Source organism: Peromyscus maniculatus, chromosome 4 (assembly GCF_049852395.1).
Source record: "Peromyscus maniculatus bairdii isolate BWxNUB_F1_BW_parent chromosome 4, HU_Pman_BW_mat_3.1, whole genome shotgun sequence".
Classification (NCBI taxonomy): Eukaryota; Metazoa; Chordata; class Mammalia; order Rodentia; family Cricetidae; genus Peromyscus; species Peromyscus maniculatus.
In genome coordinates this window covers 61,255,206-61,272,408 of record NC_134855.1, presented here as the reverse complement: position 1 = coordinate 61,272,408, position 17,203 = coordinate 61,255,206, and the positions used below count along the sequence as shown (strand labels likewise).

At 39.0% G+C, this 17,203-nt stretch overlaps 1 protein-coding gene across 1 annotated transcript in view; it reads right to left on the bottom strand.

The window, feature by feature from the left end:
* Window positions 1-4,796: 4,796 nt before the first annotated feature.
* The window catches only part of Fam171b (family with sequence similarity 171 member B), a 52,220-nt gene continuing 39,813 nt past the window's right edge, over window positions 4,797-17,203 (bottom strand). Inside the window, exons 4-8 of the mRNA XM_006996798.4 lie at window positions 16,848-17,006; window positions 14,388-14,558; window positions 12,742-12,858; window positions 10,160-10,283; window positions 4,797-9,122 (exon numbers count right to left, since the gene is read on the bottom strand). Of these exons, the coding sequence (XP_006996860.2) occupies window positions 7,775-9,122; window positions 10,160-10,283; window positions 12,742-12,858; window positions 14,388-14,558; window positions 16,848-17,006 (1,919 nt within the window). The 3' untranslated portion in view covers window positions 4,797-7,774. The remainder of the gene's footprint in view (window positions 9,123-10,159; window positions 10,284-12,741; window positions 12,859-14,387; window positions 14,559-16,847; window positions 17,007-17,203) is intronic.

The window sequence follows — 17,203 nt, the reverse complement described above, 5'->3', positions numbered from 1 at the left end:
GAGAAACTTCTCTGATTAAGGCTGAAAGCATCTTTTGCTTATCAGCGTGTGGTAGTTTGAATGAAAACGGTCCCATATGCTTATGGCATTATTGGGAAGTGTGGCCTTTTGGAGTAGGTGCTGCATTGTTGGAGAAAGTGTCACTAGGGGTGGGCTTTGAGGTCTCAGAAGCTCAAACCTGGCCTAGTATGTCACAGCCTCTTGCTGCTGCCTTTGGATTCAGATGTAGAACTCTGAACTCTTCTCCAGCACCATGTCTGCCTATATGCCATCATGCTTCCCGCCATAATGATAATGGATTAAATCTCTGAAACTGTAAGCCAGCCCCAGTTAGTTTTCCTTTATAAGAGCTTGCCGTGGTCATGGTGTCTCGTCACAGTAATAGAAACCCTAAGACACAGTGTATGCACAGATATTTAGTAGAAAGTTTGCTGCACTGTTATTTTAGTTAAATATCAGTAGTAAATGACTTGCCTGAGTCTGTGACCTCACCAGCCCTGGGTTGTTAGCTGGACTTACAGTACCAGGTATGAGTCATGCCCCTGATGATGTCTTCTGACTGACCACGTGGACCAGGCCCAAATAAGACATTCATACCATAGCCTTTAAAGGTTGGGGAGCATTGTGGAAGACAACAGGAAGTATGTACGAGTGGAAGATAGGGTGAGGGGCTACAAAATGCCATTCTCTTGACTCATACAACAATTACAGCCATTCACTCATAGCTGTAACTGTTTTGGGTCCACACAAGACCCAGTATTAATACAAGGAAGGGCAGTGCTCAGGGGATCCCATTATTTATCACTTAGGTATGAAATATCGGTAGATTCTGGCAGGAACACCACTGTCTTTAGTATTATACTTCCTGCTGAGCCCATCAGGCGCCAGGGGATCACAAAACAAATAAAATAGATACGAACATGAGAGAGATTTGTGGAGAGGATGGTGTGGGGTTAGAGTGGACAGTATGTATTGCATACATGTATGAAACTGTCTTAAAACAATTTAATTTTTAAATATTAACAATATAAATAGGCTTTTACAGTTTGGACCCTTACCAGTGTTTTATAGCCTCCTACCTATATCCCAATGTTGCTATAAAGACTCTGGTTTGTGGAGAGATATTAAATTATTGCTATTGTAGATGCAAGCAAGGAGGCTGTGTGTGTGTGTGTGTGTGTGTGTGTGTGTGTGTGTGTTATGCACATGTGTGTGTCATATGCACATGGATGGGTAGGTGGTGTGTGTGTGTGTGTGTGTGTGTGTGTGTGTGTGTGTGTGTGTGTTGTGTGGTGTGTGTGTGTGATGTGTGTGTCACAGCACAAATATGTGTCTGGCATACGCATGTACCTGTCTATGGGTACATACACAGAGGCCAGAAGAGTACAGTGGATATCCTGTTGTATGATTTTCTGTCTTATTCCTTTGAGATTGAATCTCTTACTAAACCCGGGCCTAGGCTGACAGCCAGTGAGCATCTCCTACTTCTGTCCCCCACTACAGCACAGGGGTCACAGGAACGTGCCTCCAGCTTTTATGATAGTGCTGAGATTCAAACTCAGATCGTCATGCTGTGCAGCAAGCACTATTGTCCCCTCCCCAGACCACAGGAGCTCTACCATCTTGCTAACACCACTCCCCCCACGTCTCAGAACACTTCAGATGTTTCCATTGAACAAAATCCATTCCCGTGTATTCGTTCATCGGTTTATTAGTATGTCACAAAGGTATTATTGGAAATGAAAGGTATTAAAGCACAGTTCACGTTCACAGGGATACTGTGGTCTTAGCAAACAAAATATAAGTTATCAGTACAGTATAAGAACCTAGAACATCTTGTATAGTGAGGCATACATAATTAACATGCCAGCTTTCTTTTCTTTAGAAGTGAATTGAGGAGTATGTCTTGGACAGATGAGTTTTTAGAAATTATCTGACTTACACTGAAATTGTTTTACTAAAATTAATTTTAATAGTATTAAATTTCACCTTGACTTCTAAAAGAAAGCAGGATGAGATAGATACGTCTGAATAAGAAGAAGGACAAGTACAGTTCTGTTGTAAATAATTTAGAACTTGTTCTTTGATTGTAAGGAAAATAACATACCACAGGCAGGAATACTTTTTGAGAAACAAACAAGAGTTTAGAAAATGAGTATGTGTATTAGTAATCATTAGTATAAAATTGACTTTTAGAGTCAGGTGGTGGTGGTACACACCTTTAATCCCAGCACTCAGGAGGCAGAGGCAGGCAGATCTCTGTGAGTTCGAGGCCAGCTTGGGCTACAGAATGAGTTCCAGGACAGGCTCCAAAGCTACACAGAGAAACCCTGTCTCAAAAAACCAAAAAACAAGCAAATAAATAAATTAATTAATTAATAGAAATAAAAATAAATTGACTTTTAGGATCCTACTAAGAAATAATTTGTCATTTTTATCAACACAGAAAGAAAGCAAAATATCTGCCTAGGCCAGTAATTGTTTTTCCTACTCTTCCTTTGTTATTATAACTGTAAGTGCTCCCTAGAAAAAAGAAAATCTTGAGTTACAAACCTCTCCTTCTCACCATTGACATCTACCTTAACAGTCAGTATCCAAATAAATAATATTTATTAAACAGTTCAAAACATATTGTGTAATTATATAAAATCTTTAAAGAATGAACAAAATAGTTAATAAATCATACATGGAATTAAAACATTTAAAAATTAGAAATAAACACTAAATGAAAAAATGAGCAACAGGAAAAATTGTAAAAGCCATGTTAACAATTAATTTTTTTTCTATTTAATGGATACAAATATTTCAGAGATTATCTAAGTTAGAAATTAAGATTTCAAAATACACTTAATACAAAGTGCTAATTAGCAGAGATAAACTTGTGCATAACTTTTTAACAAGCACTTTTGGTATATGACAGAGATATATTTTCTGAGCTAAAAGATGGAAATACAAAATAAAAAGTAGTCTGAGACAGTATTTCACCTTTCCTAGTAGCCACAATTGTCCTCTTCTGTGCTGTATTTTTGAAAGATTTTTTAATGAAGTCATCGAAGTATAACAAGCTGAGAGACTCCTGGGGCTGTAATTATCTAGTTTGTTTTGAATCACTGTCTGGAGTTAGTCTAGTATTTTAATAAGGTCTACAGGGATTAGAAACAGTGAACACATGAATTATGAAACCCACTGTCAACCTGAACAAAAGAAGGAAAAGAGCCAACTCATGAAAAAATTAGGCTATCCTTACAAAATTATGGAATATTATTTAGCAATACACCTAGTTTAGCTATAAAGACCAGGAAATGCAGGTTTCAGCTAAGAAATGTTCCATCAGCATATACTTCATCATGTGACCAGAAACGCCAAGGTGTTTACTTGTCATGGCAAGCAAAGTGGAGAGATACGTCATTGCAATATTTTGACAAGTGTCACAGGTAGTAAAAAATGTGATCTTTAAGCAGAGCTATTTCAGGAAGAAAAGTTATTTCCCCTCCCAGAAATTTCCTGTGCATTTATAGTAATGAGTTTATATTAATGATACCAAAATATTTTACATTTAGCATTAAAAACTGTTACCGAGTTCTTGACTACTTTTCTGGCATTAAACAATTAAGAATCTGAATTCAATAAAGATAAAAATATCAAGAAAAGAAAGAATCTTCATTTTGGCGGAGAGGCAAATCCAAATCTCATACAGTAAAGCACTTTTCTCTACCCTTCCCTTGGTGTGAGAGCATACTTCTGGAAGGAAGCTATCTTGTCATGTATCCTGACAACGGAATCTCTTATTAAAGATGCAGAGGAAAGGTGCTAATTATGGAGCTAAGATAAAACAACACGAAGGCCTCGTTTCATATTTTCCAGTATGTAGTCGAAGGGGCAGGGCCCTGGTTATCTGTTCCAACCATTAAGTATATGAGAAGAATCACTTTCCGTAACATTAAAATATCCCTGTCTCTACCCAGCTTCTTTTTCTGCAGCTCTTTACATTTCCCATCATTCTTCCCACACTGTTTTTCTTTCTGAGAGCAGAGTGTCATGATCGGCTCATGAATCTCACTGCTCCGGCAGCTATGCTTCTGATCATGACTTAGCCACATCGCTTCTTAGAATCCGATAGCCTTCAGGCACCCGGGCTCTGACACACAGGCAGCCTCAACCGTGCTGGAGCTTGCAGGGCTCCAGGTGGCAGGTTCTAGCACAGTGCCAGTGGAATCAGTGTGTCTGCAGTACTGCATGCCAAGTGACTTCAGAGTCCAATACCCAGTAGATGTATTGAAAAGTATATCTTGTCACATAATGAATAAAAGGTATTAGGGAGGTCTAAAAACATGGCAGCCAGGATAATTCTCAAAGGTATTCTAAAGCCCCCCAACTACCACCTGCCTGAACCCAAATGTTGTTCAGCTGGCTAAGAGAGGACTTTGGATATCTGAGTGTGAAGGGCCTTTGAGTCATCACTTAGTCTGAGGTCAAAAGCCCAAAGAGTATTTTGAAAAGAGGTGTGGGGGCTTTATATCATTTTTTCACTTAGAATTTAAAATAAATTATAATCTTAAAAATGGCTATGAGATTAATGAATCCCATTCAGGGAAAACTAGTTGTCTATACTCAGCTTCAATAGTAAAACTGGGAACTACGGAGACATAAAAATAGTTATCGAGTTCATTATATACATGGGGTTCATTTTACCATGGGATGTAATGAACAAAAAGAAGTGATTATTTACTATATTATATAATAATATAGGGAGGAAGCTTTTGCTTGTTACTTGAAATTAAACACTGCAACAAGTATATATTTAGATTGTTTTTATTATCCTTAAAGAACTGTTTATAACATTTTACAAATCTTCAGACTGTTCAAGAAATACAGCAACATCAATAAATACACCAAAACATGAGATTTCTCTAATGAAAGAATACAAAGAAGAAAAGAATAGAAACACCTGAGAACAAGAGGGCAAGACGTCAACTCTAGATCTGAAGTGGAAACCAAGTCAGGTCTCTCTATGATGCCAGCACACGACAATAAGTAACTCAAGCCATAAAAATTAATGTGTAGTTTTGAGCTTCACCTTTCTGGGAAGTTTGGAAGGACAATATTTGAACCCAAAACCTCTAAAACCCTATAATATATGTATATATCGATAGCAGAGGATCCAAATACATAGAAACTGGCCAGACAGTAACTGCCAAAGCAAAGCAGAGCTCTTATTCCTCAGCATTTGTGATCTTCGTAGCATACTGTGAACTATAAAAGGGCATGATCCCTCTTCAACTGCACAAAGTCATAAAAATGGATTTTATAAAGTTTCAAGGTCATCAAAACTGCATACAGCTGTGCTTTAGTAAATGAATCTATTGGTTAATTGATAGCTTTGCCTTCAAGATATATCCAAACTATGTACAAAGGATCCACAAATGTCAGCAATTTGTAACCAAAATTTGCTAGTTTACATATGCAAAAGTCTGCGTTGGTTTTCAATTTAAAAATTTAAGAAAGTAGTGAATAGTGTTGGTTTATCATGTGGGTTAAGAAAAAGTAGATGGCTTCGGCTTTTTAAACAGGGAATTGTGAACTGCTCACAAATGAGAAGTCACATTCTTCTGATTAGAAAAGATAAGCTGCCTAAAATTCCCAATCAAAAACAGCACATGCAGTATTTTTTGAAGTGATTTTGTGAAATTAAAGTTCTACAAAAGCCCTTAGGATGCATCATCTCATTTCCCTTAGACAAGAATGAGGGAAGTCACTGGCGTACTTGGGCGATATACTCATATGTTTATATGTGTATTTCATTGCCCAGTGGAGACACAAAACCTTTTTAAAGGTGAGGCTATACACTTACAGTGTTAAGGAGATGCAGCACTTTACTATGTAGTTCCTAACCACATTCCAATATAAACAATTTACCAATATGTTGTGGACTCAAGAAACAGCACGCAAAAGAAAATGTTACATGCAAAATTCATTGTTCCAACGTGAAACACTAGGGCTCCATAGTTTTTAATACCTGCACATCTGTTTAATTTGGCTAACAAGATGTACACTGAAGAAAGATGTTATTAATCCTCCTAACGCAAGTCCGAGTCAAAGGCACTTCCACAGAGCACTAACTCCTTAAACTTCTCCAAGTCATTCCATGCTGTTTATGAGCTATTTCTGTGTGAGACCAATAAAAGCCCCCTTGTCTAAATGTGAGCCTTGTCACTCTACCCCCAAAAGGAAGCCTATGTGTCACCCAAACACATATGGAGAGTAGTCATATACAGAAACATAGGCAAAGGTCTTTGCATTCTTTGGGTTGAATTCATAAAGCCGGGTGAGTTCCAACAGGTAGGATACTACAGAAGGGATTGCAGGAAAAACTGGCTGAAGTCTATTGTCTTGATGGGGGCGTGGGGTGCTGACTTCCATTGAATAACTATCTACAATTCTACAAAGTTGGGGTGTCTATTTTAGTTTCCTTAAATTGTTGAGATGGCTTGAATCTCCTCTGCTGTCATACATTGAATGGTAGGGGGTGAGAAGAACCATTCCTTCCCACCAAAAGGGAAGGGAGAGCTGCTGCACAAATGTGTCCTCGCGAGAATTTTTAGGTAGAACAGGATGGGTTGACTGGATCAAAGAGCTTTGATCTGTAGAAGAGTTAAGGACACATAATTGAAAACAGCTCGTAAGCTCACGCTGAGGAAAGGACACTGATAAATGCCTGGAACTGACCAGTGAGGCTGTATGGACACAAGCGACAAAGCAAGCTCCCCCTTGAAACCCAGAATGTTTTCTTCAAACATCTCCTAGCAGTGTCAACATGAAGAAACCTAACTCATACCCTGGAGATTGTTTGAATATCAGGAAAATGGCCTTTCCTTTCCTACCCAATTACATGGAATATTCACTTCCTTTATCTCCACAGTCTTCATTTTTTGGCATTCACAAGAAATTTTTGTATTTTTTTAATCAAGTGTAATAGTCACTAAATGACTGAATTTGAATTGGGGTTGTGACAAGAGTATTAAAAACAGATTTTAGCCTATGCAGATCAGTGAACCTCAAAGCAAACCATAGCCTCCTCTCACCTGGCAACTAAGGTCACTTCATTTGAAAATAAAAAGACAACAGCAGAGTTTTCACTTCTCAAATTTCTACCTAAGTCAATGCCTTATTTTCTCTGTAAACCTATATCCCCAAATAACCAGAGTTGGGTCTCCTCTGATGAACTGGGGACTTCCTGCCCGTGTTATAGGAGCACAGGATTTACTTTGGTGCTGACAATCCACAAACCATGAATCTTAAGAAGGAAAGTGTTGATTGGTCTTTAACATCCGTCCAAACATTTATCAAGTTGTTTTTAAGCATAGGCAGGAAGAGACATCATAGTCACACTGCAGGAGGATGAGGCCCGAAGAAGACACCTGCCTTCATGTCCCACGAGACCAAGGCAGAGGTAAGATTTTAGAAAGCAGCTTTAGCACACTTTTCACTACTGTAGTCTTAAGAGTCGGTACCAATTGGCAAACTGAGCAACATTTTCAGATAACATATTTTACATTTTTGAAAACTTAGATAGCTTCATCACTCAAAAGCAAAAGAAAAGAATGGGCCAGAGAAAGCATTTCTGATTTTTGAATTATTATTTTACCATCTACTTTGCTTGAGATGTGTCAAAGGCCCATGAGATTGCTCAGTCTCAGCTTCCTAAATTCATACTGCAATTTACAAGAAGCAAGAATACACACCATGAAATGACAGAGATACATGGCTCTCACAATTAGTTTATGGGAATCAGTGGACGCTCCTCTCGTTTCTTCCAGATGTTAGTCTTGCTATCTCTTTTGGCTAGTGGTGGTGGTCGGCCTCTTTTTTTAGTGGGAGATGTGTTGGCTTCAAAATCTTCCACGGTGCTTTTCCTTCCTGGAGACTCTTCCCCAGGATGCTCTATAATAACTCCGCCACCCCCATCTAAGATGTGCCTCAATGCAGGATCCTCAGGGGAGCACACTGTGGTTCCACTCTCACTGCTGCTCAGGTCTAAATCTTCCAGGTAAAGGATCTTGGGCTGATGCATGCTTTTGATGAATGTTTTCTCCCTCTCCAGCTTTCTGCTTGAATGATGCTCATTCATATCCACCCCAGAGTCTAGACTTGTATCATTGCTCTGGGTTCTCTTGCCTTTTTTCAGGTCTATAAAGGAGTGTCTCACTTGTGCCACAGGCTTTCCATCGAGAGACACAAACCATGCCCTGGGATGGGGAGAGGGCTTGCCTTTGGACAGCTCGAGGAGGGTCTGCTCTGAAATTCCTTGGAGTTCTGATGAAAAGGGAGTCATCACAACAGCTTCATTTAGAGTTCCAGGAACAGACACAGACTCCAACAAGCTGTTGGAATATCGGCTCCAATCGGAAGTCTGGGATGGCAAGCTCTGCTGACCTTCAAGTACAATGTCTTCTTCTCTGGCATCTGGGGCCTGGATGTGAGAATGCATTGGCATTTTGGGCAATGTTTGTGTAAAGTTCTCTCTGTTCACTGGTTCCATCAGTTGGCCATAGACTAACTGCCCCTTTCGTGGCAAAGTGGCGGACTTAGCAGCATGTAACTGCTCTGGTGTGGAAAAAAGGTCTGATGTCTGAAGGATGGCAATGGGCTGGCTGTAGATGTGCATGAGCTGCTCAGGAATGTGGGAACGCCCATATACCTCCTCACTTCCTGTGAGATACCTCTTGTCCTCTTGAGCGTCACCTAGTGATGGAGAGAGATTGTTGTTAATATGCTTAGGTTGTTTGCTTCCTATACTTGGCTCCAAAGACTGTGTTGGATTTCTTGAGTAGTTACTATGATTGCCTGACAGAAAGGAAACATCTTCATTGTAGATTTTAAAATTGTCCCGAGTTTTCACCATGGAAATTCTTTCTTCTGCTTCCTTCTTGGTGCTTTCCTTTTTCTGGGGGCTGTAGGATGAGGTTTGGGCATTAAATAACTGTGCCTTGTCCTCAGCTTTTAATGCAACTTTGACTGAACTGATATGATTTATGTGTGTTGTTGATGTTGTCTGGTCTCTCTTGAGGATCTCAAGTTTAGTGATATTTCTTTCTCTTTTCTGTGGTGTTCCACATTTACCCCTAGAGGAGAAAAAGCAAACAGTAAAGGATACTTAAAAGTTACAATCTATAAGATTCACCAAAGAAAAATATACCAAAACATATAAATACATATCTAATGATTATTAGAATACATTTGTTTTGATTTCCAATCTAAATATATTAAAGGCTAAGTGATCTCTTTGTAATTTTTTAATTTTTACTTATGTGTACGTATGTGCATGTGAGAGCCCCTAGAACTGGAGTTATAGGCAGATATGAGTGCTGGGCACAGAACTCAGGTCCTTTGGAAGAGCAAGTGGTTTGTTTTTGTTTGTTTGCTTGTTTTTGGTTATTTGTTTTGTTTTTAAATAGATTCTTCTTGCATACAGTACACCTGGACCACAGTTTCCCCTCCCTCCACTTCTCCCAGCTCCTTGCCACCTCTTCTCTCCCCCAGATCTACTTCCTCTCTGTTTCCCTTCACAAAAGAGCAAGCCTCCAAGAGACAACAACCAAACACAGCAAAACAAGATACAATAAGACAAGGGAAAACCCTCATATGGAGGCTGGACAAGGCAACACAATAGGAGGAAAAGAGTCTCAAGAGCAGGCAAAAGAAACAGAGACATACCTGCTCCCACTGTTAGGAGTCCCACAAAAAAGCCACCTAGCAGCTACAACATATATGCAGAGGACCTGGTACATACCCTTGCCAGCCTCGTATTTGCTGCCTCAGTAGGAGAAAGTATTTTTTTTTTTTTTTTTTTTTTTTTTTTTTTTTTTTGGTTTTTCGAGACAGGGTTTCTCTGTGTAGCTTTGCGCCTTTCCTGGAACTCACTTGGTAGCCCAGGCTGGCCTCGAACTCACAAAGATCCGCCTGCCTCTGCCTCCCGAGTGCTGGGATTAAAGGCGTGCGCCACCAACGCCCGGCCGAGAAAGTATTTTTAACCACTAAGTCATCTCTCCAGCCCCTAATAATTATTTCTATAAATAAACTCTATAATGCACACAACATACTGAAATTATATTATAATATGAAAACTCTGTCTATACACATAGATTAGTGCTGTTCTCACCTGCAATAACAAAGTAGTACGGCAAAAAATCCAATGATGATAACTATTGTTCCCCCTAATATGGCTGTAAGGAACACCGTGTGGTAGGCAGTTATGTCTTTAGAATCTTCATTTATACCAGAACCTGTATGATGATTCAACATAAACACAGAAAAACATATTATTTGGGGTTAGATTTTTAGTTTTGTTCTATCCTGAATGAGGCAGACTGAGTATATGTGTTCAATTGTATTGGTTTGCTTCCTTCAAAGAAGTGGTAGACTGCTGTGGGTGAAGTACATCTTTTGTGCCCTGTGGGATTAATCAACTGACTTGCTTTCACCATTGAATTTTGAACACTTGGAATGAGGTTGCATGACTATGGGAATAACTTTTTCCAAAATACCACTTGCCTTCAGAAACTGAACTTCTTGCTTAATATTGCATCCTGATTAATAACATGCATCCAAATCATCTAAATTTTTGTATTCAATCTGTTTCCCTACTGTGTATTCAGCCTATTCAGTTTAACTTACCTTTAAGAAAACAATGTAACCCACCTCACTATGCCTTGGAATTCCCATGTAATTCACTTTTACAAAATACAGAGTGTTTAGCTTTAATCTAAAATCATTTTCCCCATCTCTCCTTTGGGACTCTTTCATGCCCCTGACCCAGAATAATGGGTAAGCATTTTGGCATTCTTTTTCAGAAAGTAGTCAGTATGTTGAAAACAACTTAAAGAAAATAAACATTCGCCATAAATGTTGGAAGCAACAGGTGGATACAGGTTGGTAGCATCTGTTTGCAGTTTTGAGTGCTACTTGGGGGTCAGTAAATTCTTCCTTTGTAAATGCTGGTAAAAAAAAAATTAAGAGATTCCTCATTTCCTTCCTATACCATATTTTCTGTGCTATTTGATAAATATGGAACAAAGCCCTTTGTTAGAAGCAGACAGAAAGATACAGGGAGAGAAGTGCAGAATCCACATTTGGGATCACGCTTGGTTTGAACTGATCCAAGAGGAAGAGGCTTTTTTTTTTTAATGTGGCACCAAAGCATGTGATGTGGCTCGGCCATCCTGTTAAGGCTCTCTGACATGGGAAGAGTACGTCCCAGAAAGTCACTATGCCTTCAACCTGAGTTCTGAAATGAGAAAACATGTTGAGTTGAACCATGCCAAGCCCAAGAGCAGAGCAGCCAACCCCAAACACTCACATGCTTCAAATACCTTGTATATAAATAATATATCGGCTAAAATGGCTGGCTGCTGCACAATAGCTTGCTCTTACAGAACCGGTAAGAATCCCACTGCTGAGATGCTGAGAAAACAAAACCCTAAAATATGTGGTCCTGGCTTCCGAGCCCTAAAGAGAACTTTGAAGGAAATTGTTTAAGGAAGTTGTAAAAATGGAAAGTTAAATTATGCAGTAGCAAAATATAGAACTATGGGGTTCTTATTTAATTTGAGTTAGAGTGATGGCCAGGGTAACAGAACCATCCAGCCTCCACCATGTGAAAGGATGTTTCTGTATTCAGGAAGGTTTTGTGGGGGTTTTGTTTTGTTTTTTATTTTATTGTTGTTTTGTTGCTTGTTTTGTGGGGGTGAGTTTTTGTTTTTGTTTTTGTTTTGTTTTGTTGTTGTTGTTGTTGTTGTTTATTACAGCTTTATCCAGACAGAATCTCACTATGTAGCTCAGGCTGTCCTGGAACTCCCTTGTAGACCAGGCTGGCCTCAAACTCAGAGATCTGCCTGCCACTACCTCCCAAGTGCTGGGATTAAAGGTGTGCATCATTATGCCCAGTTCTATTCAGGAAGATTTAATATATTGAATACATAATGATTTTTTTTTAATTTTTGATAAATTTACTGGATGTGATAAATGTGAGGTTTCCTTAGGTTCAGATTCCCTGCATAATTTGATACCATGTTAAATACTTTGTGTTAGATCAGCATGGATTATCCCTAGTGAAGAATTCTTGATGTGTGGCCACCAGCTTCCAGTCACCTTCTGTTCAAATTGCCAGGTCAATGATCTTGTTGTATATCATATCATCTATCTGATCTTTCAAAACAATCTAAAGACACTATCCAACATCCTTTCCCCTCATGTCCCCCAGAGTCTTCCTCCTCAGAAAGATCAGGCACTGTGGGCAGAAAGACTGGAAAGGACTGGCGTCGGTGGCAGCCACCTGGTGAGGAGTTGAGCAAGCTCTGGTCAGCTCTCTGGAGCTGCAGAGATGTCTGCCTTCCCCAGGAACCTGTAAACTACACACATTCTTCACCTTTTAAAAAATTACTCAAAATGTCCCTGTTTCTTAAAGCCAGAGGATCTAACTGTGCTGGGCAGAATTTACTCATGAAAACATAAACTTAGAAAATACTGGAAGCAACTTCAGTCTTCATAGATTCATTAGATGTGACAGGAAGAGGCTTAATCCTTTGGTCCTGTGTATAAGAAAAGGGGGTGGGGGAGGAGTTGTCTGGTTTCATTCACCTGCTACATGGCAATGCTTAGGCTAAGTTGGAGGCCAGCTGATATTGACTCCAGCATGCTATGTGTGTTATTCTTTAAAATTACTTTGTTTCACTTTTACAGTACCTCTAGCTCCTGGGAATGGAGCTGCTATCCAGTAGCCCAAATGTGGTGCATCGTAGGTCCAAATCAAATGACTGTTATGCTCCTTGACTATTCCCCAGCCATGATGCACCCAAGCACCTAAAACATATGGTAAGTGAAAAACAACAATTAGGGATAGTTCTAAACCTTAAACCAAAAGTATACAAACAGTTTGCTGGTAGTCATGTAAAGAATTCAGAACATTTCAGAAATTATAAATACCATGATACTAAATATCTAGGATGATAAATCTTAAATATCACACCATACTCAGTAGAATGCATACATGATGACATATTGTGAATGATTTGACAAGACTAAAAGAGACAAATTCATTATAACAAAACTCAACTTAGGTACCCTGAGGATGTGAGGAATAAAATTCTAATTTAAAGGCTAGCTAAGATGTAAAGTGCTTGAATCCCAGAGTTCAGTCTCTAGCACCAGACACTTAACAAGAGAGGAATAAATCCCAATTCATCAACAGGTAGTTATTTGTCACCTGTCCTGAGATTGTGATTAAACACATGTACAGCATATGTTTTGTGACCTTATCACTTTAAGAACCGTTGTTCTAATGCTACTGATAGTTTTTGCAGAACAATTTCTTTTCCATCCAGAGCTGCACCTATGAATGAGTCAGACTTCACATGCAATTTTCATTTGAGGTGTCAGAAATTCAAGCAGTTCACTGCAGGCGTGCTGCTGTAGCTGGGAAGCAAGCCCAGAGCTGGTCTTCTTTGCAATGGAGAATGAAGTCAGAAGATCCAGGAGGAAATGATTAAATGACCAAAGTAGAACCCAGATCACCGCAGCATCTGTAACTAGGTGAGTCCCTAAAGGGGACCATCACTCCTTCCATCTCTTGTGGAATTTATTGTCAAGATATTCACACATATTTTTGATGGTTTTAACCAAGATTTTAGATACTCTCATACTGTCTACTAAAATTTCCTGAGGAAATATTTTTTCATCTTAAATTACTTCTTCCTCAAAATGTTAGAGGAACACAAGACAATGTAGGTGAATAATGTTCAAATTTGTGTTTGTTTGTTTTTACATAATGTGTATGATGGTTAACCTCAATTGTCAGCTTGATGAGAGCTACAATCACCTTGAGAAATGGGTCTCCTCTGGCACGCCTGTGGAGAATTATCTTGAGAAGGTCAATTGAAGTAGGAAGACACTCGCACTGTGAGTGGCACCAGCCACCGGGCCATGATCCGGAACAGTGTGAAAGGAGAAAGCCAGCCGAGCACCAGCCTTCATCACTCTCTGCTTCTTGACGATGGATGCAGCGTGACCAGTTGCCTCAACCCCTCCTCTACTGAAGCTTCCCCACCACGATGGACTACAACCATCACGGTTATGAGTCAAAATAAATCATCTCTCTCTCTTAAGTTGCCTTTGTCACAGGGCATTTTATTACAGCAATTGGAAAAGCAATCAAGACAGTGAATTAGCATCATTCCCCCTCACAAACACATGCACCAGTGAGGTCAATTATGGTCCTTAACAAAGTGTGCAGAGTGGTAATGTTAGTGAAAGCCTTGATATGTATAAAGCTCTAAGATTAAATATCCAAATGTCCAAAAGAAAAATATTCTATTTTATCTTAGCTACCATACCTGTGTTCATATCAAATGTCCAAGCAGGGATGCGATCTCCCATGTTTACATGATTTGTATGTAGAAGAGGAAGAGATATATGAATAGAGCCATCCACCTTTAGTTCTTTTCCTCCAGAATATATTTTCACACATATTGCAGCAAGAGGAGTCAATTCAATGTTTTCCAAACCTAAAAGAGAGTATAATTTATTAGGATTATACTCAGAGGTTGCATATACATAATAAATTGTTATGACTCTAAAATTCATTTTACTCTATTATTTCATCATTGTTACCCATTCTAATGCATACTCTATTGGCTGTACATTAAAGATTTTTTTAAATATAATTTTAATATATTTCATAAATAGCTACTGGCTAAGAATGTAACATTGGCCAATGGGTGTAAGCTTCGGTTAGTCTAATTGTCTCAGAGTCATCTGATTTAAGGACACTGGAATCCAACCAAATGTTTTTGAAGGTGTAATCCCAGGCCAGCGAGATGGCTCAGTGGGTAAAGGTCCTTGCTGTATAAGCCTGACAACCTGAGTTTGATTCCTGCTTGGAAGGAGAGCACTGGCTCCTAGAAGATGTCTTCTGGCCTCCACAGGCATACTGCATTGAGTGCACATACTCTATGCCCTAAGCGCTAATCCTAACTTTCAATTTAAAAACCAAAAAGCACCTGTAGATTCATAGGGCTCTAGAACTGTGTAATCCAATAGGTGGGCTGCCAGCTGCATGTGGCTTTTATACAAAACCTGGTCCTTTGGTGCTCTGATGACATCTCAAACTCAGTAAGCATGTGTGACCAGTGACACCAGGCTAGACAAAGCAGAGAAGTCAGTCCCCTTACAAGACTCAGCATGTTTAAAGCAGGATTTTGAGAGGAAAACTCACTGTGACCCTGCCCAAGTCTCATGAGCTTTGTCTTGAACATCCTCCAGCACAGCATGAGCTCACCTGAGACAGCCAGTGGTGTAGAATTCATGTAACTGTCTTTACTTTGCGCATCCTCTAACTTACATCTAGAAAAACCTTGTCGGATGTCTTAGACCAGCTTCCTCAAGAAGCAGGCTTTGGGATAATTTGAGCAGGAACTGACCGGGGAAGTAATCCCCAGAAATAACCACTCATGAAGTGGAAGGTTAATACACATGGAAAGAAGCCAACACAGGACACAGTAAAGAAGGAGAATCAGGGAGATAACTCCAGAACAAGCCCACTAGCCAAAGCAAGGAAATAGGAGTATTAACGTGTCAACTCCGATATGCTCCATGTAAGGACAAAACCTGCTTCATGGACCAGGCAGTGTCCTCAAGCAGTGACTGATGTGTGCAGTAGCAAACAGGTTTGACAGAAGATTGGGCTTCGTCTGGCTGCAACACTGGAAATACCAGTTTTATTTATAATTTATAGTATATATTATTTATATAATATACTCTTTTTACTCTCATTTCTAGATGTACCCAAATGAACCAAAATTTGACACAACCAAAATACTTAAAATTATAAACTGTCTGAGGTAATTTTTTTATATAAAATTTAATTTAATTTTACATATCAGCCACAGATTCCCCTGTCCTCCCTCCTCCCACCCGCCCTCTGAGGTAATTTTAAACAGTGGCGTTTCAATTAGATTCACAAATAGGAGAAATGGTGTGACAAATGTGGTTGTGTTTTAAATTTTGTTTTAAAAGCAAAATTCCATTCATCCCTTAACTTTTAAATCACACGAGCCTAACAACAAAGCTGCGGACTGTGTACTAGTCTCTTTCCTAGCTAAGACAGATCAAGTAGAAACCACGATCGCTGACTCAGCTCTGTCACCGTGGTAAACATAACTCAGAGACTAGCTGATAGCATACTTTCTCTGGCTATTTAACTGACACTTCTCATCAGTTTGCTAAAGACTAACTGCATAGAAAGTCAATGGGATATGTATTTAAGTCAAAGTTGCTAACTGTATCATATTGTAAATTTTGCAATAATCACAGCTTTTTCTGTATTTTGCCTACTTACTTTGGTTCAAATGAAATTTAATGAATTAAAATGAAAGGGCATTTAGTTTGACATAATAGATGCCAAAGACTGTGGTATAATTATTCTGGTTTTTTGTTTGTTTGTTTGTTTGTTTGTTTGTTTGTTGTGGGAGACAAGGTTTCTCTGCGTAACAGCCCTGGCTGCTCTAGAACCCTCTTTGTACCCAGGCTGGCCTCAAACTCACAGATCTCTGCCTGCCTCTTGGCCTCTCAGGGACTGGACCACCACACCTGGCTTAACTATTCTTTCTTGAATAAAAAGAAATTGCTTATAAACAATTAATACTTAGATATTTCAAAAGCAACATGTATTTTGCAAAGCTTTAGTAAAAATCAAATGTGTAATATCATGCACATAAATAAATGGTATTTGATGAAAAATTTATGTACTGATGTTTTTTAGAAATGTGATTACATATTTAAAAACTAGAAAATACCTGGTTTGTTAAGAGTGATTCCAGTCGTATACAGAAAATTGTCCACCTTTAAAAACTGCTGTAGAACTGTTAGATAGCCAGTCACGTTGCTAATATGATGGTTGTCAGGAAGTTTAATGAAGGCTTTTGAAAACTGAACACTTGGTTGAGATTTGGCATCTGGACAAAGGAAATCCCATTAACAAATGGACAAAAACATACGCATATTAAAAACAGCATCACTGGTCAGGACATTTTCTTCTACAGGATGTGGTTATAATTATTTCTGAGTGTCATCAACATCTCACATAATTACTTTAAATTCAGAACCAAGAAGCTTCCTTTTTTTCTATTTATATAAAGAGTACTTTTATTCC